This window comes from Ursus maritimus (assembly GCF_017311325.1).
Source record: "Ursus maritimus isolate PB19 chromosome X unlocalized genomic scaffold, ASM1731132v1 scaffold_X1, whole genome shotgun sequence".
In the NCBI taxonomy this organism is placed as follows: domain Eukaryota; kingdom Metazoa; phylum Chordata; class Mammalia; order Carnivora; family Ursidae; genus Ursus; species Ursus maritimus.
In genome coordinates, this window is record NW_024423319.1 from 120,837,521 (window position 1) to 120,860,083 (window position 22,563).

Here is a 22,563-nt window from a genome sequence, read left to right on the forward strand (position 1 = left end):
CCAGAGATCCGAATGATTTCTTCGTGACTGTACCCTCAAGTTTTATCTGATGATCATGACAATGGCCAACATGTATTGGGGGCTTCCCGTCGTGCCTGTCAAGTAGCCACCAGGTGATTTTATGTGCATGACCGTCTCCTTGCACTCCCGTATAGCTGCTCCATGTGGAAAATGGATCATTGGCCTTTGATGAATGATAACATGGAGCGTGAAGAGGTTGCATGTTTGCCTGGTGTCCCACCCGGAGGACTGCGGTCACATCCTTCTCTTAGGTTTCATGTTCACACTGGTCTCAGCCACTTTCAAGACGCTCAGTGCGCTGTGGCTGATTGAAAAACAGTCCTGCAGAACCATTGTGATTCTCTCCCCTGTCAATACAGATGTTCAGTACGCACCCTTCCATATAGGTTTGTTGCTGTGCCTCTGTGTATGCATACAACTGTATACATTGGGTACGTGACAGAACAGGCACAGAACTACAAATGTTGACGGGATTAGCTAACATGATAGAAACTATATTTGATCTTTTTGTAAATGAATAGCACAAAACAACATTTTCAGCAAAACTTTCTTTTCCCATGTGTTTTAGACAGAGCCAGATGTTTAAATATGCTCCATTATTTTTTTTTTACTCTCGGTTTATTCTTTTCTTTTTTTTAAGATTTTATTATTTATTTATTTATTTATTTATTTATTTATTTATTTATTTATTTGACAGAGAGACAGCCAGCGAGAGAGGGAACACAAGCAGGGGGAGTGGGAGAGGAAGAAGCAAGCTCCCAGCGGAGGAGCCTGATGTGGGGCTCGATCCCAGAACGCCGGGATCACGCCCTGAGCCGAAGGCAGACGCTTAACGACTGCGCTACCCAGGCGCCCCAATCTTGGTTTATTCTTGTGTAATCTAGTAATTTGAAAATCTTGTTTTAAATTCATATTATTTTGATACTGTGAACATATTTAAGGAGAAACCTCGCTAAAAGTGCATGCGGGATACTAGGAGGGGAGGCTGGTAGGTGAAGCTGTCCCACTCAATGTCAATCACAGAAAGAATGATCAGTTATAGCCGGAACAGAAGAATCCTCAACAAGAAACAGTCACCAGTTACAGGCCCCAGCAGGGAGAGGTCTTCTCTGCCTCTTCTATTAGAAACCTACCTCCTCTGCAACTCAGCCAGTGAGAAACCATCATTCTGGACTCTTGCGTTACCCCGTGGACTTTTGTTCAAAACAACCCCTCCAACTTGCTCCTCCTTCTCTGTAAAACAATGTCCCTCTCTTTTGTTTGTTGGACTTGCCTGTGGTTTTGCTGTAGCTTGCTTCTCGTGGACTGTGCTTCTCTGCTGTTCCCAAGTCAGCCCATGTTTGCTGGTACAATGACTGAGTTTTATCTTTAAGGTTAGCAGTACTCACCTTGAATTACTATATCCAGACAAAATTTTGTCATTGGCTCTATTTTTATCATAAGCATCCTTTCCTGCCGCCCACCAGTTAAGTAAAGGTTTTTAATTGAAATTTAGCTAATAGGTGTAATCCATGATATTCATCAGTGGTTGTTGCAAACTAATTGAGTGTTTTGGCATTTCCATCCTTTCAAGTAATGTATTCAAACTGCGTGGAAACTGATTATGTGGAAGACTGGCACTGGATGAAACTGTGTTTAAATACAAAGGTGTTACCGTGAGGTGTATGGATCTGTAGTTTTCTTGTCTGACGTTTCTCCAGCTCTGGTATCAGAAATATTTGGTCTCATGAAATCAGTTAGAACACGTTCCCTCCTATTTTCTGAAGTTTACTCAGAATTGGTGTTGTTTCTTTCTCAAGTGTTTGTTGAAGTTCACCAATGAGGCCATCCAATCCTAGATATGAGAAGGTTTTTTAGCTAACAAATTCTTTACTAGGTATAGGGCTGTTGAGGTTTTACTGTCTTCTTGAGTGAGCTTTGTATCTTTCAAGAAGTCTGTCCATTTTATCTAAGCTGTTAAATATATTGGCATAAAGCTACTGATAATATTTTTTAATCCTTTTAATGAATTTAAGTGATGTGCTCTGATTACTCGCATTGTTAAATTTCGATCTTCCTTCTTTTTTCTTGATCAGTTTGGCTAACAATCTGCTGATTAAATTGAACTTTTCAAAGGACCACCTTTTTGTTTAATTGATTTTCTGTATTCTCCTTTATGCTATTTCATTGATTTCCTCTCTTATTTTTTTCTTCCCTTTCTTTTGTTTGCTTTTTTTTTTTTTTTAAGATTTTATTTATTTATTTGACAGAGAGAGAGCCAGCGAGAGCGGGAACACAAGCAGGGGGAGTGGGAGAGGAAGAAGCAGGCTCCCAGTAGAGGAGCCCGATGTGGGACTCGATCCCAGAATGCCGGGATCACGCCCTGAGCCAAAGGCAGACGCTTAACGACTGCGCCACCCAGGCGCCCCTCTTTTGTTTGCTTTAACTTGATTTTGCTCTTTTCCTTCACTTTCTCAGGGTGAAAGCTTAAATCATTGTTCTTCTTTCTTCTAGTTTTTAAATGGGACAACTTAGATTACTGGTTTTAGACCATCTTCTTTTGTAACATAAGCATTGAGTGCCATCAGTTTTCCTCTAAATGTTTTAACCACATCTCACGAATTTTGATATGCTAGCTTTTTGTTCTGTACAAAAGATTATCTCATTTTCCTTTGTGACTTCATCTTTGACTCATGTCTTACATAGAATTGTGTTGTTTAATGTCTAAATATTTTTTCCCCAAATACCTTTCAGTTATTGATAACTATTTTAATTCTTTTATGGTCAGGGAACATATTTTGAATGATTTCAATTACTGTAAAATGTTTTAGAATTTTTTATAGCTCATGGACTCATGTTCTATCTTGTTGAATGTTCCCGGTGCACTTGAAAATAAATTGTATTCTGCTATTTTGGGTGAAGTGTTGTATAAATGTCAATTCAGTTAAGTTGCTTGATAGTGTTTTTTGAAGTCTGCTGTATCCTGCTTTCTGTCTACTTGTTCTATCAATTAGTGACAGGACTATGAAACCTCAGTCTGTTTCTCTATTCAGTTCTATTAGTTTTTGCTTTATGTGTTTTGAAGCTGTGTTATAAGATACATACACCTTTAGAATTATGTCTTGTTGATCAGTTGACCTACTTGTCGTTATGAAGTGTACCTAGTTATCTCTGAGACTCATCACTCCTTGTTTTAAAGCACCCTTTTCTGCTTTTAATATAGCTAACCCTACTTTTGATTAGTAGTTACAGAATATATGGTTTTCAATCCATTTATTTTTAAGCTGCCTGAATATGATATTTAAGTAAGTTTTCTGGGCATAGTTATAATGTTTATGAAGCTTCTAGAAGGTCATGATCTCTGTAGATGGTATGTAACTGGATATCACTTTTTATTTTTTGCATTAGGATAGTCTCTAACGTGGGCGTATTTATAATGTTTCTGAAGCTTCTAGAAGGTCATGATGCGCCAATTCCTTCATCTCAGCCATGTCTCTGGTCATTTCTATTGATTGCTTTTTTTCTCCTGGCCATGTGTTGTATTTGTCTGCTTATGTGTAGGCATGGTAACTCCTGATCGGATATCAGACATTGTGAATTTCACATCCACCGGAGTGCTAGGTTTTGCTTTCTTTTACATCGTCCTGGCACAGAGTTAAGATCCACATTTGCCTTCGAACATCTCAGGAGTATTCCTCTTAAGGGTCAAGTGCTCACAGTATTTGTTGTCTTTGTGAACAGCTCTAGCTGTTTGCAAAAAATGAATGCGTCAGTCTTTTCTCTAGTAATTAAGAAAGTAGGGACATCGCCTCATGCAGTTACTAAAACAGTAATGATTATACGGTTATTTAAAATACTGTTTTAGGGGCGCCTGGGTGGCACAGCGGTTGAGCGTCTGCCTTCGGCTCAGGGCGTGATCCCGGCGTTCTGGGATCGAGCCCCACATCAGGCTCTTCCGCTATGAGCCTGCTTCTTCCTCTCCCACTCCCCCTGCTTGTGTTCCCTCTCTCGCTGGCTGTCTCTATCTCTGTCGAATAAATAAATAACATCTTTAAAAAATAATAATAAATAAAATATTGTTTTAGATAATTGATGCTGCGTGTGGATTTAGACATTACTGTCATACTCGACAAAGGTTTCAAGGTGGAGAGTACTGTTGTATTCGGCACGTTTCTGATAACCAGCCCTCTCTCAGCTGGCTCTGTGAATACTGGTGTTCCCTGTACTTAATCCAGCAGTTACTGAGGGTGTGGGAAGTGTTCCTTCCATGTGATGCGTTGCTGCTCTTTGGCTCAGCCGCGTTCAGCAAGGTCTGTTTCAGCCTCTGTTCCCTTATCAGGTAGCGTCACAGCTTTCCTTCAGCTCTGGCCTTCGTCCTCAGCCTCTGGTAGAAGCCCTTTCAGGATTTCCTCTCCCCGGCTGTGTGACGAATGATTGAATCGCTTTCAGTAGCATGGCGAGTTTTCTCAGAAAACACCAACAGCATAATCATTGCATATTCATTGCTTCAGGAAACAGAACAAAACAAAACACGGTACACCGAGTGCAGAGGCCCCTCCCTGGGCTCACTCTGTCTGGTTTCCACATTTCAACAAAAGAGGACCAGCACACAAAGCAGGGTTTCTTTCCAGTAAAATGCCCTTCTGTTACTTTGGGAAACGCTGTGGCGGAGCCCTGAACTGCTGTTTGAGTTTTGGTTTGAGGAGTGTGTTTCAGAGGCCCCAGCCCCCCGTTCAGATCCTCTGTGTCAGATCGGATCGTTCCTGGGAGTAGGTAGCAAAGAGTCCAGGTCCCGGAGCTAGTACAGCGTGCCCAGGAGTTCCTGTGGCCCTGTGTGGCCTCCTCCACCTCACCGAAGGCTTTTCCCTTCTCCTCCCCAGGCGTGGAGAAACTGATCCACCACCTGCGAAAGCATGGTGTGCCCTTGGCCGTGGCCACCAGCTCCAGCCGCGCCTCGTTTCAGATGAAGACCAGCAGACACAAGGAATTCTTCAGCTTGTTTGACCACATCGTTTTGGGAGATGACCCCGAAGTGAAGACTGGGAAACCAGATCCCGACATATTTCTAGTCTGTGCGAAGAGATTCTCTCCTCCTCCTCCCGTGGAGAAGGTAAGACCAGCAGCGAGGAGAAATGGCAGCGGCAGCCCCGTTGCCCAGTGCACCACCCGGGTGGGGTTTGTCCATGACTGGAGGGCCTTGTGTCCGCTGTGGGAGGGCCACCGTGGAGAGCAGGGCCGTGGCGTGGCCCGGGAAGAGGGACAAGGTCAGATCACGTCAGTTTGTGGGGGACATCTGCACCTGCGGTAGCAGGCCAGCGATCTGGGATGCACTGACGTTGTGTTAGGAAGCTTACGTTTCACCGAACGCCGCCCAGTGGACATTCTGTAGGGAAGGGGGCTTTACTGATGTGGCATGACAGCTTCCTGTTTGCAGTGAGCAGACTTCACGGAACGAATTGGTAGCAACACAACGTAAATCATCAGACCTCACTGCGCTCCCCCCACATGCTTGTCCAGGGATGTTTTCTTACTGCAGGGTTTTTGCTCACAGTGCCCGTGGTTTTATCATGAACTGTGCAGGCTTCTGTGTTTCTGCAGGACGAGGGCACTGGTGGAGTTGCTGCCCCAGTGTGCACTCTCCAGCCATGTGCAGTACTTCCTCATGCAGGGTACACTGTGGAGATGGGGCAAAGCGTGTCAAGGACCGGGAAGTATGTTCAGTGCATAGTGTGTGTTCAGTTGTGCTTCAGATTCTCCTCCCTGCACTGTTACTGTTGGGATGGATAGCTTCGCCTCCACCACGTGCTTACACAGATTCCAGAACTCCAGAGAGACAGTGTTGAGAGGGGGCGGGCCGAGGTCTGACTGTGTGCCCTGCAGATTCCAGAAGGACATGGGGACTGAGTAGAGAGGGGGCAGGCTGAGGTCTGAGTGTGTGCCTGTGCAGATTCCAGAAGGACATGGGGACTGAGTTGAGAGGGGGCGGGCTGAGGTCTGAGTGTGTGCCCGTGAAGATTCCGGAAGGACATGGGGACTGAGTTGAGAGGGGGCAGGCTGAGGTCTGACTGTGTGCCCATGCAGATTCCAGAAGGACATGGGGACTGAGTTGAGAGGGGGCAGGCTGAGGTCTGACTGTGTGCCCTGCAGATTCCAGAAGGACATGGGGACTGAGTTGAGAGGGGGCAGGCTGAGGTCTGACTGTGTGCCCTGCAGATTCCAGAAGGACATGGGACTGAGTTGAGAGGCTGGTTTCTGTTGGTGCTGTTTGCGTGCTATCAGCAGGAAGGGCATTCCTCAGGGCAACAGTGGGGTTCTGTGTTCCTGTTGGTTCCTGTTTTTTGGGACTTTGGATTAGAGTGAGTTAGTTCGGGGAACAACGTTTCGTGACTGTTCTTTTCTAGCTCTCTCCTCCCCTCACTCACCAGAGAGCCAGAGGTGGGATGCCGGCCCTTTTCTGATACAAGTCACAGGAATTACTCAGAAACCTGCTTCCAAATGAAGCGTAGTGATTTGGGCATGTTTCATGGATCAGTTGTTGTGTTTGTCGTATTCTGTTTAGTTTGGCACGGGGTCCAGCTGGCTGCCTTGACCCTCTGAAGGCAATGAGTGTGTGTGAGTCAGGGGCTGCTCTGTGGTCCGTGACACCCGCAGGCCATCGCACACTTGAGTTCATTCCTGACACTCGGTGCACCCCCAGCTCAGGGCTCAGCCCCTCACGGTGCCCCCACCTCTGGGGCCGCCCATGCCACCCACCCTTCTGCCTGGACAGCTACTAATTTGGGGGTGGTTCTTAGGCCCTTTTGTGAGTTTCAGTAGTTCATTAGAATGAGTCTCAGCACTCGGGGAAACATTTTATGTGTGTTTTCTGATTTATTACTCAGGAGACAATTCAGGAGCAGCCCCATGGGGGTGCTGCTTAGGGCCAGGCATGGCTGGCAGGGGGCATGGAGCTCCCATGCCCTCCTGGTGCCCCTGTCCCCGCTCCTTAGTGTGTTCGTCAGCCTAGAAGCTCTAAGAACCCCATGCTTGAGGGGTCTGACGAGGTTTATTACGTAGGCATTATTTATTAAATCATTGCCCATTGGTGATTAAATCACTGCCCTTGGAAGTCGGGGCTAGGGCTGGAAGCCCCATCCCTCTAAGTGTGCCTTGGTCTTTCTGGAACCCATCCCAAAGCCATCTAACGAACCAAGGGTACTCTGTTAATTAGCAGAAATTCGGGAAAGGGGCTTATCTGAAATAACAAAAGATGCTCCGCTTGCTCAAGAAATTCCGAGGGTTTTAGGACGTCTGTGCTGGGAGCCAGTGACCAGGATCAAACATACGTTTTTTATCACGTCTCAGCCATGAAGGATCATTGAGCGATAGCAGTACCACTGATAGCGTGTCGATACACACACGGGGGCTGGTTCACATCTCATCACTGAATCCAGCTCGACGGCAGTTGTGTGACGAGGGATGAGCCCACCGTTGCCGGCTCCCTCAACCATAGAGTGAAAGACGAGCCCCTTTCCAGGGCTGCGGGGCCAGATCCAGGGTGCAGCATGGGTCAGTGTCTTCTTTCGGGGCGTTGATACACCTGCGTGCTTGGCATCCTCCTACAAATCCTGTGCGAATGTCTGGTTATTCCTAAGCACCTCGCTTCCTCACGTGCTCTGCGCCTTCAGGTGGTGAAGCCCTCCTGCTGTGAAAGCCATTTTCCTTGTTGGGTGCACGTTGCTGTTGATTGACAAGTGATGTAAAGCCGCTGCTCTGGACAGGCGGGTTCGCAGAGCTGTTCAGAATCTGCAGGCTCCTGCTTCCAGTAGGACTGTAGGAGCTGATGGAGGCTCCCTGGGATGTTGGCCCTCACCTGAGCTGCTCGTATGGCAGAGGCCGTGAAAGGGAAAACGCGCTACATTCCTTCCCACGGTACGATAGCCGTCCTTCCTTGGCAAGGCACCCTGTCAGTGCACATGTGGTATTTCCGTGCTTTAAAGCGTGTGGGGAAACAGAGTTGATAGGGAAAGCACGCCCTCGCTCTCATCCTCGCTTCGCATGAGGCCATTTGCAAGGAAACCGTGCAAAGCGGAGACACAGCTGCAGAGTGAACACAGAGCTCCCCATATTGTCTGCATATCCCCCTGTTCTTCTCACTGACAATATTTGTTTTAGACTTGTCAAAGAAAAATGAGCAATTGCATATCTTAACAGTAATTTAGCTCGTAAAGTGTTCTAGACATTACCCTTGTTGCTAATCCGTGTTTATGCATGTATTTGTCTTGCAGAAATGAAACCTTTCTTGTCATATTTCTTAGGCAAATACAGTCCAGGTTTTTGGGGTTTCTCATCAGGTGATCTGCATGTGGTGACACTAAAGGAAAATTTGAACAGGCTCCTTGTTGTGGACACAACCTTAATTTTGTACTTGGATTCTTTTTTCTACCTTATACATGAAGTGCTTGCAAAGAGAGTTGTTGAACCACGAGAAGGTCTTTGAACATGTCCCACTGCTTTCTCTTTGGTGCAGCGCCGGCCCAGGAGAGGAGTGCGCCTGCCAAGTTCAAGGGCATTTCTTAGGATTATTAAGTCGCTGGAGAGATTCACAGTTGCCGGCGGGATTTTATTATGCTGTGGGTGTCATCCAATTAATTAGGTACAGTAGTAGTAATAGAAAGGAGGAAAAAACAGGCAGTGTCAAAGGAAGAAATTATGTTGAAGTGTTAGTTACCATTTTACCAGGAGAAAATGCCTAACAAAGCTGGCATGAAACACGTTCTCACTGAAACGATTATTTCTAAGCCGTGCGTGTCATTCTTTTGTGCTAAAACTAAGCAAAAACGGTGCCATCTCCAAAAGTCCCCTCCACCCATCCTCAGCGCTGACGAGTACTCATTGAGTGCCTGCTGTGTGCCGAGGAGGCACGGGGCATGTGTGAGCCCCCCTCGACTGTCCGAGACCCCGTGGGGCACGGTCACCTGTGCTCCGGCTCTCACGCCACACGACTTCTGCAGTCTCACAGGCATGAGCGGCCGGGCCCCAAGCCACGAGGTGGGTTGACCCACAAGCTGGGCGTCACCCCCAGGTCCTCAGGGTGTGTGACTTCTCCATTTGAGTTCCTAGCCCACAACGCTGCACATCTCTGGTGCAAAATAAAAACAATGATGGCCTCATGTACATGGGATTACTTGGGTTGACATTTATTACAAGTAAATCCCAAAATCAATTCTGAGAAGCATAGTCGTTACTACCTCGCATATTTCAGTTTCTTGTTAAGAACTGAGTTTCAGGGTTGTTGTTTTTTTTTAAATTCCTCTTATGTTTTCTTTTGTTTTCAAGAAAGTTCTGCACATTAAGCATTTATATACTTAAAGAGTAAAATGAAAGAACGATAAAGGCATAATAGTTGGTGAGTTCTAATTGGGTAACGTCTTCCTGGTAAAACTAAGACTATTCTCTCAATTACAGAAGGAATCACCTGAGTGGACTTTTCAGTGTGGGAAAGGGCAGTTAATATATTTTACCTGACTTCTTGACAAACAAACATGTTAATTTAAGAACCACTCTCAATACCTCTTTTTACCCTACCCTGTCTCTGTCCCCAAAGTCTACGGACAGGTGTGGGCCGTCAACGTGTGTCTGCCATTTTTGAGTCTCTGTGAAGAACTTCTTTACTTCCCAGAATAATGGGAAGCAAGCACATGCATTGCTGTGTCAAATTTAAACTCTACTTGGTGGCCAGGTGAGCTGTGCGGGGCCCTCTGTCTTCTGCGTGATTGGATGTTCCTTAGTTAGCCTTGCATGGCCAGCACCCCCGGTAGAGGCATAGCCATGCTGGAGTCCCTCCTGGGAGAGGAGAGAGTCACCGCGCCACCGGAGTCTGTCCTGCAGGGACCTCAGGAACCCACAGCCTCTACCATCACTGGCCAGGCCACGTGACCGCTTTCTCCTCCTGTCTCTAATAACCACTGAGCAAATACAATGGCTTCAGGATTATTCAGTGTCTGCTGCAACACGATTTACCAAGCCTTCCCATACTGTATTTAAAAAAAAAAAAAATCCGACTATCTTGAATATTACCTTCACAGTCGTCACTACCCTTTTATTTCTTTTCTTTCACTGAACCTATCTTTGCTTGGTGTCCCTACTGAGTTTGCCTGCTTTTCCAAATTCCACTGTCAGGGAGGAGAAGCGTTTCCTGTACTCTCTTAGGTTCTGTCTTGGGTGCCTATAAATTAAACGGACAAAAGGCCTTAGTAAGAGACAAGACAGATTTTAATTTACTTATGGTTGTGGCAGTTCACAGCAAAATATGTGATTCAAGGAGGCAGTTGGAGTCTGGGGCTTATATACCATCTTAATAGGGGTTGGAGAAAGACAGAGGGACACTTTCAGGGGAAAAAATGACCCTCAGGAAAAATAAATGGGCTCTTAGAACAGGCGGGAGATGTGATAGCTTTATTAGTATATGTGCTGCTGAACTGAGCACGATGTGATGATAGCTTTATGACAATGTCATAATGTTTAGGCGAGTTCTTATCCAGGTGCTGACCTGTGCTGTCCTCTCTTCAGCACTAAGAGTCAACTTTCACTGGTCGTAAAACTCCAGGGAGGGCATGCATGACAGTTGAATTCTTGAGGAGCCTGTGCTTTGAGGAAGATACGCAGAATTCACAAAAACCCTCTTCGTGCAGCTGTTGATTCTCAATTATCCTCAGCTCAGTATAATCTTTGAGCCACTGGAGCCTGTTCTAGACCTCCTTGACCCCCGAAGCGTCCCTCTTTTCCTTTCCCAGCAATCCCTCTGTCACTTCCTGGCCACCTCCTGTGCTCAGCATCTCGCTGGCCAGACTCAGCATCCTTTCCTTGCTGAGCTCCCATGGCCTCCTCGCTTTGGAATTAGCTTGTCTCTGGTTCTCAAACCCTGCCTTCCTCCTAGACCACCACCCACATCAGGCACTGTGATCCTGTGTGGCCACATCTTTGCCTTGTCTCTCTCGCCTTCTGGTCCATCTACCCTCCAGCCTGTCGAGGCCTCTCCTGGGACCTGCTGCTCTCCTCCAGGTCCTCCCTTCCCGACCACATGGCTCCACTGTCCTGCGGATTCACTCCAGTCGTCCCGCCCAGTGACATCCTCAATGCTAAGGACCTCACAAAGGCCCCTTCTCATCTTTTCCAGACCTTCGGCAGCATCCCCCTTCCTCCGCTGCTGGCAGCACCCTTGAGTAAAGACGACAGTGCACGGTTGTGTTCACTTTGAGGTGAATGAGGCAGCCGTTCATGGGTATTTGCAATCGTCATTAAGAATGGGCCTGCCCCAATTTGTTCGTGTAGAATACTTATCTAACAGTACCATGTGTGCAGGAATCACACACATCATTACCTGGTGTTCAGTGTAGCCAATGGAACAATGGGAGAGATGTAATCTCCCTGGACAGGAAGTATGACATACCTCCCATGCACACGTGTGCCCAGATCAAATGGGCATTCGCCTTCGTTTCAGAATCAGGTGTGGGTAGTAACTGCTCTCGGTGTTTGCCCAGCATCTTCGCATCGGCCGAAGCGAGGAAGCAGACGCGATGGCAACACCATTTTCCTTTGCCATTACAAAGACCACAACACCATTTTCCTTTGCCATTACACTGCCAGGAGCTCCGCGCTCTATCTGTGTGCGCCGTCTCTGCTCACTTCTGTTCAGTGTGACTCCCGGTAAACCCATCGCGAAGCCATGAATTTTTTTTTTTTCTCATTCTTGAGATTCATATAGACAGACGCATATATCACACAGAATGTAAACTGCTGAAATGGGGTGCCGGAAGCGACGTTCGCGACCATGATTTGTGACCTACCTGGAGGGGCTCCTTCATAATCTATTCTTATAATGTGGTGCTACCAGCACAACTATGACTCAGTATTCTCAGTTGCGTGTGTATTTGTGCACGGGCTTGTGAAATCGGTTTCCGAGAAGGATCGTTCTCATGAGGCCGTCACAGCAGCATGTAGAATATAACCTGTCTGTGTCAAGCCACCACGCTCCCAGGGAGAATGGCACAGGATATCAGATATTTAAAAGGATCCCTCGTATCTCGGATTTCTAAAAAATTCACTGAGCAGTTGTGCAGTGCAATGATTCGTAGTAGACGGGAGCAGTATTGCCATGATAGAGTGTTGACAGCCACCTAACGGGTACTGTGGGTTTCTCCGTAAATCAGTGCTTTTGCCTTTTCCGGGTTTGTAAACACTGGTGTGGTAGCGTGCTTGTGCTCCACGCCCCCGTGGCTGTCCCCCCTCCCCTGCCACCTCGCAAAATGAAAACCCCTCAGCCTGGCCACTCCATCCCTCGCTGGTTCCTCCCGCTCTCCGTCTCAGCCTACACCCCTGTGTTGCTAGCTTGTCATGGAGGGTGCCTTTTGGGGGCGGGGGATATGTCTGCAAACACTCCGTGGGGAATGATAATGAATACCGTGGTTGAGAAACATGGGATTCATCACAATTTGGATTAAATACATACGGAATTAATGGTCCCCAGCGATTGCCAAGGATGGCCTTTAACAAATTCAGGGGTGACCTTCTGGTTTTTCTTGAAAAGGCCTGTCCAAACTAGGACTTGCCCCATTCCTTTGTGTTTTCAAGCTAGAGTGCGTAGGTCACCTCAAGTGGTTGGGGAGTGTTGCAGTTGCAGCCCCGAATCTCTGTGCCCTGGGAACTCAATGCCAGGCCGACAGGAACATCTGGGCACCCACTTCAGCCCGGACTTAGCAATAGCCTTGTCCAAAGTGTTTGTGAGAGGATCCAAATCTCTGAGGGGTGTGGGGAGCCTTGGACCCGTCATTCTTGAACACTTTACTAAATTCTGAAAGTCCACAGCCCCATCACCTATCTTGTTCCATCACCAGGATTAAAATGCAAGATCTCATTGTTTGCTAACACAAAACATCGTCCCCCAGATGAATGCACAAGAAACGTGGGTGTGAATTTTGCACAAGTAAAGCAGACTGGCCATTGGGATGGGAATTTCTTGCCAAGTTCCTTCTTCTCAGCCATCAGCAGATTACCAAACATTCTTCCTCGATACTTCAGGGAGGAATACATGGTTTGTTTTATTAGCTAAAGACCTCTGAGCAGAACCAGAAGGTGTGTTGGTTGTTTTTTTTTATTTTTTTTCCACAATGATTTATAATATCTATAACTAAGTATATTTGGAAACCATGTTACTTATGAATTCTGAGGCTTAATCTTGGCCTAGTCCCTTCTAGTCACTCTTCACTGCTGCCGTACCCAGTTACCACACTGAGTCACTTGAAACAACGTCGGGTTTTCTCTCTGGGTTCCCCTAGGTCAGAATTCGGGGTGTGGCATAGCTAGCTTCCCCGCTCCAGGACTCTGGTGTGGAATCAAGAAGTCAGCCAGGCGGGGCTGGGCTTCTATCTGGAAGCGCCAGCAAGAACCCATTTCATCAGGTAGTGGGCCGAAGGCAGTTCTTTGCAGGATAGGACCATAGTTCACTTTCCCTGCTGGCTCTCCCTGGGGCTCTGCCCTCTGCTCCTGCAGGCCTGATCTGGTCTTCTCTCTCGGCCTAGAAGGAAGGAGCATCGAACCCTTCCTACATGTGAAGTCTCTCTCTCTCTCTGCAGCATCTCTCCCACTCTAGCCAGAGTAAAGTTGGCAGCTTTTCAGGGAACAGCTGATTCGATGAGACACCCCCCTGCCCCATTCAATCCAGGATGCCCGCCGTATCTTCAGGTCCATAAGCTGAATTCCATCTGCAAAGCCCCTTTACCATGGGAGGGACCACCGTCCCAGGTTCTGGTAAGGCGGGGACATCTTTGAGGGCCGTCTGCCCACTACTGTGCTGTGCCTGCACTCAGTTTCAGTTTCCCCCACTTAGAAAATGCAGATAAGACCATCGGGGTGTGTCGAAGGTACATTTGCTGCAGGAGTAAAGCTGCTCCTGGCCTCCTAGCCCTGGGCTTTCTTCTCCCTGGGCTCCTTGTCTTCTGGTTTTAGATTGTCATGTAGGGGTTTGGGTTCCTGACTCCTCCAAGATCCCGTTGCTGACCCCTGCTACTCGCCCCCGGGTCCTGAGGTGCTCCTGGTCGGGAGAAGGTTGGTGCCAAACTCGCAGACCTCAGTCTAGCACATGCGACCACTCATTCAGTAGGGATGATGTGTGGCTGAATATGGGTCTGAGCTCCTTACTGCCGCTGTGTTACTAAAGGGAGAAACTGCGTTGGAAGCTCAAAAGACTGAACTCTGTAAGATAAACCCATGGGAGGTCAAAGGATTCTCCTATGTATTCCCTGGGTAGAGCGGGAAAGCCAATGTATTGTACAGTGTGCTGGCCAGGCTCCTAGGAGCAGAAGACCCGGAGTGGGCTTCTCTGATCATGCATATAACTCTGGACAGGATTTGGATTCCGCTTAGAGTCTTAGCAACAAATACTCCCCACATGCCATTTGCAAAACCCAAGAAGAGCCTTGGAAACTCGGGGCTTGTCCTTTATACTCCTGAGAGAAGCTCTCAGCCCATAAGAACCCAGGACCCCTTCCCCACTGTTCCCCATCCACCTTCAGGGCTCAGACGCCCACTCCACTGCATCCCCTGGCTCTGCCCAGCAAGGCCCCGTTCCCACTACCCTCCTGCCAGGCTCCAGGACATCCTTGTCCTGCTCTCGCGCACCTTGTCCCCGCTCGTCTCCTGACAGGAGCTCTCTCTGAATCGCTGGTTATAGACGGGAAGGAGAGATGCCGCTCTGTATCCCAAGACTGAGATGATGTTTGTACTCCCCTCTCTAAAGGAAAGGAACAGAGGACAGGACACCCTCCCCAGTGACCTGACCACGTGTCCCCTTGGCGCATTTTGTCCTGGACGTTCAGCAGAGCCCACACCTGAGCAGGCAGGGGAGGGAAGGGCAGGAGTCCCAGAGCTCCTTATCTTTTCACTCACTTTCATTTCTAATGAGATGCAAACAGAACCTCAGTGCTGAAGCCCTGTAGACATTTAGAGTGAAACTTGGCATCACCTGTTTTTGTTTATTTTGAGTCCCTTAAATTAAAGTGATTTCGTAAGGAAAGATTGAGAACATCTAGGGAAACAAGGCCAGTGAATGTTACTTGTGTCAGTGTGACTCCTGCCATGGTCAGGTGTATGTTGTGGAAAACTTCCCCCCAAATACTGTTCCTCAGAGCACTGCTTTTGGGGACGTTCAGTGCCTTCCCCTGAAAACAAGCTTCTACATTTGGGGTTAGGGTTAGGGTTAGGGAAGTTGACACAAGAGATTCATGCACAAGCAGTACTTCTAGGATCACTGTTGTGCTCACTGCACATCACAAACCCTTAGTCCATCGTCTAATGCACAGAATCTGCTTTCTGCAAAAGATTTCCCTGGACTGGTGCATCAGAGACCGTTCTGGAAACGCCGCACATGATGACATGGGAGTGGACAGTTTAGAATTACACGTTAATATGCGCTTCAATAGACAAGACACGATGATCGCAAGCCTCACCCGAGAATCAGCACACCTTCCTTTCTGGAAATGCTGAGTTTGCAAGGATGTGGTGTGAAAACCAGCCCTCATCCCTGAGTGGCCGCCTTAGATGTTTGAGGGAAGGAGATTGGAGGGCATCTTTGTGGACACCACAGCACAGATCCGTTCACTGAGCTCTCCTGGTCAGTAAGTAGGTGGCTGGGCCACTAGTAACAGGTGCCAGGACCCAGACACACCTGAAGACGCACCTGCTGCGTTGGCGGCTGTGACACGTGCACCTCACGTGGGACAGCGCTGCCCTTGGCTGGCTTGGACATTCCGAGCTGAATCCTCTCCAGGCCCAGTGACTTACGTCGGCGTTCCCTGCATGTCAGCCTCTCCTGCACAGGACCGTTGGAGACCGCTCGGAACAGTCATGTCCACAGGGCAGCAAAGGCACTGTCTTTGCCCATGACAGCTCCGTGTGCTTGAGGCTTTGCAGCTGGTCCTCATAAAGACAGCCAGACATGCCCGTGCTCTCGCTGTTCCAGGCACGTGTGGAGCTGGGCCGTGGAGGAAACATGGATTCCCTTTGATGTGAGATGGCTAAAGGCAGTTCTTCCACCGACAAAATGCCGGTTGACAATTAAGTACAACTTGATGCCCTGCACGTCGTGATTGTGCGCTTGGGCTGCCATAGCAAGACACCACAGATGGGGTGGCTTAAACAACGGACATTTATACCCTCTTGGTTCTGCAGGAGGCTGGGAGTCCAATATCAGGGTGCTGGTGAGGTTGGTTTCTGCCCTCACGTGGCTTTTCCTCTGAGTGTGGGAGTGGGGAGCGGAGCAGTCTCGTTCTTCCTCTTTTATGAGGACTCCAAGCCTGTCTGATTGCCCCTCTCCATGGCCCATTTAACCTTAAAATCCCCGTAAAGACCCTGTCTCCAAACACAGTGACATCCTGGAAGTCAGTGTTCAGCGTGAATTTGGGGCGAACTCAGTTCAGCCCGTGTGTCACATATGTAAGCATATTAATTATGTTGATGGATAACCTTCAGGGGGCTGATGTCATAGTTTAGCTCCTAACACACAAAACCAAAAGGGGCCCCAGCTCATACCTGTTTGTCATGAGTATTGTGCAAAACCTGAGGAAAACGGGAGCAATTTTGCACACTTACTTAAATACATAAAGTAGGAAAAGGAGAAAAAGGATTCTGTTGACTGTCTAGAAACTACTAAGACTTGTTTTATGAATCTTTAAAATCCCCAGTGCCTTTGAGAGCTTTGTGGGGGTTCTCAATGGCGCCTGACAGATTTGGTGGACACAGAATCTATATTATTAAGAGACCGTTAGACGAAGGTTTCTGAGTTCTGTCGAAGTCCTTTGCTCAGCAGTTAATTTGCACGCATACACTTTAAAATGGACTCTAGTGTTTATGAATAAAATGAGACAATCTCTCAGGACGCCTCTCGCACGAGCCCACAACCACCAAGTTGTTAAATCCTCCATTCCTTCAAAGGCTTTTCTCAACAGGAAAAGAAATCCATTTAGTGGTGCCGTTCATTCATGTATGTAGCTTGGAACTCTAGAGGATTTGGTTGTGAATATGTTTATGTCAGTGCTGGTTTTGTTCTTTGATTTCCAGACCAAAATTAATTCAAGAAGACAGTAGCTCTGCAAAGTGCAAGGTACTTGTCACAGTACCAAAGTACTTGTCAGTTGTGTCAAAGTCAGACAGTGTTTCATAGGGGACCACAGCACAGCTAGGATCTGTACCTACAGGTAGGGGGATGGGTGCATAGGTAGGTAGGTAGGTAAGTCAATAGATAGCTGATAGCAGATAGATGGATGGAGGGATAGATAGATGATGGATGGATGGATGGATGGATGGATAGTTGGGGGAGGGATGGGTAGATGACGGATGGATGGATGGAGGAAGGGATACATAGATGATGGATGGATGAATGGAGGGAGGGAGGGATAGATAGATGATGGAGGGAGGGAGGAATAGATGGATGGATGGCTGATGGATGGAGGAGGGGATGGATAGGTAGATGATGGATGGATGGAGGGAGGAATGGATGGATAGATGGCTGATGGATAGAAGGATGGATGGATAGCTGATGGTTAGATGGATGGATAGATAGATAGACAGGCATGAACGCATGGTTGGATGCATAGATGGGTGCATGGACGGACAGACAAATAATATAAACGAAAAACTAAGTAATAACAAAACAGATGCAAACGTCTGTCATTTTTATATTACTTAAAGGTTTATTATTTAAGTAAACACCTAATGACATGTATACATACTCATCTTCACAATATCATGGTACTGATTTATACTAATTCACTGTCTGACAGAGAACATGGAGATTAATAAAACCAACTTTAGTTATGAGCCCTGCCGACGGAAAACCCATCAGAAATAAAGTTTAAGGCCTCCTTGAAATTTTGAAGTCTCACAGTGTAAGAACGAAACTTGGTATTACAAAAGGAACGCACAGAATAAAATCTACGAAAGCTCATACAGTCGGAGTTTTAACTTAAAAATAGTGGTTTCATTGAGCGCTGATTTCAGGGATTGGAGTCAGATCGTATCTGGCTGTATGGATGGTGAATCACGACGGGCGCGCCCGTGGGAGTACTTAACGTGCACATAGACGATCCCAGGTCGTCTCTGAGCGTTTGGGGAGTGAACCTCAAGGGACTTCGTATCAAATTTTGCTTCAGCACCAAAGGGAGAAGCCCTGTTCCCTCAAGACGACGTAGTCATATTTGGAAAGTGCTAGTTAGGAAACAGCATGTAACTTAAAAGGGACCCTTGTAACGGTTGGAAAGAGAGGATTAGTCACCAAGTGAAATCTCTAGTCTGTCTGGGCACTTCTGTCCCCAGGGAGCAAAGGTGCAGAGTTGAAGACTGACCCTCATCCAATCCATCCCCTCCCTCTCGGGCCACCGCCACCCTGTCCTGGTCCTGCTGACCTGAGCTGGTGAGGACATGACCAGAGGGCACAGAGGGGACACTGACTCTCAAGCTGTGGGAGCCAAGCAGAAAGCATCACCCGGGAGTCAGAGCAGAGGAGGAGATGGAGAGGACACGGCTGGGTGGCCGTCCCTCCCTCCAGAATGGCCCCTCACCCAGCTCTGCTGCTGCCCCTTCTGCTCACTGTCCCTTCTGGGGAAACAGAAGCCCAGAGCTGCCGAGGCCCTCCCCACTCTCCCCCGTCTGTCTTTGCAGTCGCGGCTGCACACCTGGCCACACAACCGTACAGGTGCCTCATCTCTGCTGAGCGCCCCACAGTGGCCTCACACCCAGCCTGCCACACAACCAGGGTGCCTTCCAGCAAACCAGAGGCCCCTGGCACCCACCGTGTCAGGAAGTTTGGAACGACCTTTCCCTTCCTGTCCTGTGCCTCCACCGTCAGACTGCCTTCTGCTTAAGTATTTGCTGAATCCCATGCATGGGATTTCTGTGCATGCCTGCCACTGTCGCACAAGCATTCTCTTACTGGTTCGTCATGAAACAGAACGTCTTAGTTATAGGTTGGTTGTCTTTAAAAGATTCAAGTGCAAGGGCCCCGTGATGCCCCGGGTGGAGCTGATGACCAGGCTGCAAGGACACGCGCATGGACGCCGCCTGACCCGGTGCTGTTCTCCTTACACGTCTTCACAGAAGTGCTTTCAGCACCTCCGGGTGGTAAGCCCCTGAAATGCTTCACCTCCCGGATACTCGCAAATGTCATTCTTTCTAAATTAAACCCTTCAGGCTGCACTTTAATTAAGCTCATCTCCTCTTCTGGAGATGGAATTCAGATTTATTTTCGCCTTCAGCTTGTAAAGTGAAAAGAACATTACATTGTGGAGACCCGGGCTCTGGTCCTAAATTCTGTCACCTGCACGCCCGTGTGATCTCCAGCTCATTTCCGAGCTTCCCGTGGCTCAGAACCCTTTCCTGTGACGAGGACAGGACTGGGTCACCTGCTGTCCTCCAGCTCGGACACCCTGTAGTCTCTTTGTTGCTTTATGTCCTGGGCCAGGACACCTGCAGCATCTCCCCTGATTGAGCAGGTGTTCACCAGATGCTACGGTTTGCCACGGCACCCCAAGAAGGTGTGGGTACTCCAGCCCTGCCTCCTTACAGCCAGGTGCACTCCTGTACCGTGCACACAGGTGGGAGGACGATAGTCTTGCTGCCAACAAGCTTCCTCCAAGTCGTGGAAGCGTGTCCTGGAGTACCTACCAGCCACCACCACCCGGAGTACCTGTGCCATGCTACAAAACATCACTACGTTAGAGTGCACCACACCCATGTCCACACACAGGTCCACATGTGAGTCTCGTGGCACAGGGATGGGACGCGGGGTCAAGGGGGGACAAAGGTGTCTGACGCCCCCACCTTCCTTCCTGCAAAGAGCTAAGTGCAAGTAAGTAATTCACATTTTACAAGTGGGTGCGAAGGAGTTTATGGCCCAGCGTAATGAGTCAGTGCAGGGTGAGAAGGGCCAGGTCAGAGCTTGGGGAACAGCGAAGCGCTTAGGGATGCAACGTTCAGCGGAATGACACTCTTTCCCTCTGAGCCGGGTGTGGCAGGTGGAAACCACATGGAGATATTGGGTATTTGAATAAAACGCATTCTTTCTGCCTTTATATGTGCAATATCTGAGCTGTGTTATTCTAGCTTATATCTTTCAATGCTTTTATGACCCTCGAGTGCTGTGATTAATAGGCAGAGTCGTTTCGGGCAACTTTCAAAGATTTATTTTTGGGTTTCAGTAGGTAGATCAGCTGTGCAATGACTATTCATAAAATGTCTAGGTGTTTCAGCACTGGGCACTTCTCCCCCATGCGTGGTCCTTAGAAACACATTAGATCTTAGGAGTCAAGACACAGGCAAGAAGGAGGACATAAAAAGCTTTTGGGACATTTTTATAGGTGCTTCGAAATACAGGACTGGTTCTGCTTTGCAGTTCTGCGTCTCAGAAGACGCCGGAGAACATGCCCCATTGCAGATGCTGTGGCGTCACAAGGAATCGAGTCCTGGACGCAGTGGTGGGGAGGCTGGCCGCGCAGACCCAGCACCGGGGTGGTTCTCGGCAGCGTGCATGTTTGCTGTGCGTCTGCTGTCCTGCATCTGGCTGCTGCGATTACTCCACAGGGTGAACAGCCTGGGCATGCAGGTGCCACGTTTGCTGGACACGGCTCACACCCATGTGCCGAGTGTTCCTGCCACAGCGTCCTCCCACACGGCCTCCGGTCGGCTGGCCGGTTCGCCTTCCAACACCCGAAGTCCTGTTTCACTACCTGCACGTTTCTGCAGTGCCATCTGGTTAGCTGATGTGTGATGTGCAGCTCACGCGTCTGAGACGTGTTTGGAAGGCCACGACGTGACGTGGCCGTGGGAAAGGAGGAAGAACAAAGGCATTTGTGGTGCCCCTGACAGAACGCACACAGTCAGGGTGCTGTCCCTCGCTGGCTGCGTCTGCGTCACGGACCGCAGGTGCTCGGCACCTTCCCGGCCAGCAGCGTCCCTCAGCTGCGGAACGCCACACCCCGGCCTGCGTCCTCGCTTTGTCCCGTGGCAGCCGGCGAGCCGGGGCTCACGTGCTTGTGCACACTGACATGTTTCCAACAGCCCACCGTGGCACGGCGTGTTCTGTCAGCTGCGTGCTGCTGCTGATACGGCCGCGCTCCCCAGACGTTTCACTGTTCCTTATGCCTTCCAAGGCTTCCGCACTCTCGTGGGCATCGCACACGTCACAGTTCAGATCTCTCTGCTGTATCTGGGTGACTAATTCTGAAATTAGTGGAGACAAGTACAAATGGAAAACAGAGAAACCAGGACAATGTGCACACCTTGGGAAACGGTCCAGCGTTGCAAAAGAGGATTGCCAGGTGCTCTGTGCATCGGCCATAAATGCCTGCAAAGCTTTTCCGCGTCACTCCTAACCGTTTCTGGTGTGTCCTGGAACGCAAACAGTGGCGTTTGGAAGGAACTCTCAGGTGTGATGCTCTCTGCAATGTTCTGGGCCCTCTTTTCGGTAAGTGCCACGGTTTCTGAAGCACCAGATCTCCCTTCCACCTGCCCGCCCACCATGTCCCTCAAAAGGTGCAGAGCAAAAGCTGCTTTCATGACTTTCGCCAAGCAGGGTTACCCCAAGGGACCAACAAAATCCCTTCCTCTGTACCGACTGACATTTCACAGTTGGACTGCATAATGCTTCAAAATCCTCGGAGAACATAGGGCATCATTCAAAAACACAATGCCACTGGACATCTAAGTGTCCATCCCTGGTCCCCGATAAAGCAATGAAGGACATTTAGAATGCAATTAGGTCTTAACTGTAAAGAGGCAGGGATGGAAATGTCACTAAGAGGAAGTCTCAAAGGCCGAGCTAAAGAACAAAAGTGCCCATTCTAAGCAGATTCTGTCCCACTCAGATGGAGACCATTGACTCAGGGCGGAAGCTGAGAGCTTGAAAAAGAGCCCGGGGGCCTTTCTAAGTTCTCAGAAGGAAGGCAAAGGGACTAAGTGTATTGTTTCTCTAAATCTGCCTAGTTTTTAGTGCTCAAAGGCCCATTGCCGGGGCAAACCAGCTTACTCTGTGAGCATAGCCTAGTGCTGACCCTGGGGTGTTATTATGATGCGTAGGGCCTCACTGAGCCCTGACCTCAGCTTACTCTGTGCAGGTAGCCTAGTTGACCCTGGGGTGTTATTATGATGCGTAGGGCCTCACTGAGCCCTACCTCTGCCTCACAGGGTAGCTGGCTCACATCTCTCAGCCCCAGGCTGGAGGGAAGGATGGGGAAGGGCAAAGGAAAGAGTCCGTGTATGTGCTCCAGAACACTTCACCAGGAAAGACCGTAGGTGTGTCTGTGTTTGAATGTACATGAGTATCAGTGCGTGTGCATGTGTGTATCAGAGTGCAGGTTTCTGAGTGTAAGTGTGATGTGTCTGTGAGTGTGGGTGCCTGAGTGTGCACCAGTGTCTGAGTGTGTGAGTTTGTGTGCGCACGTGTGCCTGAGTGCCGGTTTCTGTGTGTGTGTGTAAGAGCCTGTGGGTGTGTGTGTGCGTGTGAGTGTGAATGTGTATGGATTTTCCAGGGACCTA

At 48.6% G+C, this 22,563-nt stretch overlaps 1 protein-coding gene across 7 annotated transcripts in view; it reads left to right on the forward strand.

Moving 5' to 3' along the window:
- The window catches only part of LOC103666313 (pseudouridine 5'-phosphatase), a 420,096-nt gene that overhangs the window by 64,874 nt on the left and 332,659 nt on the right, over positions 1-22,563 (forward strand). For 5 of the 7 annotated variants that reach the window (XR_005835935.1, XR_005835940.1, XR_005835936.1 and 2 more), the window contains exon 3: positions 4,881-5,110. Coding sequence is in view for 2 of the 7 variants with exons in the window: in XM_040634722.1 (XP_040490656.1) it covers positions 4,881-5,110 (230 nt within the window). In the remaining 5 variants the exon portion in view is untranslated. Of the gene's footprint in view, positions 1-4,880; positions 5,111-19,016; positions 20,365-20,610; positions 21,494-22,563 lie in introns of those variants that run through there. The other 2 variants (XR_005835930.1, XM_040634717.1) reach the window with 2 other exon arrangements.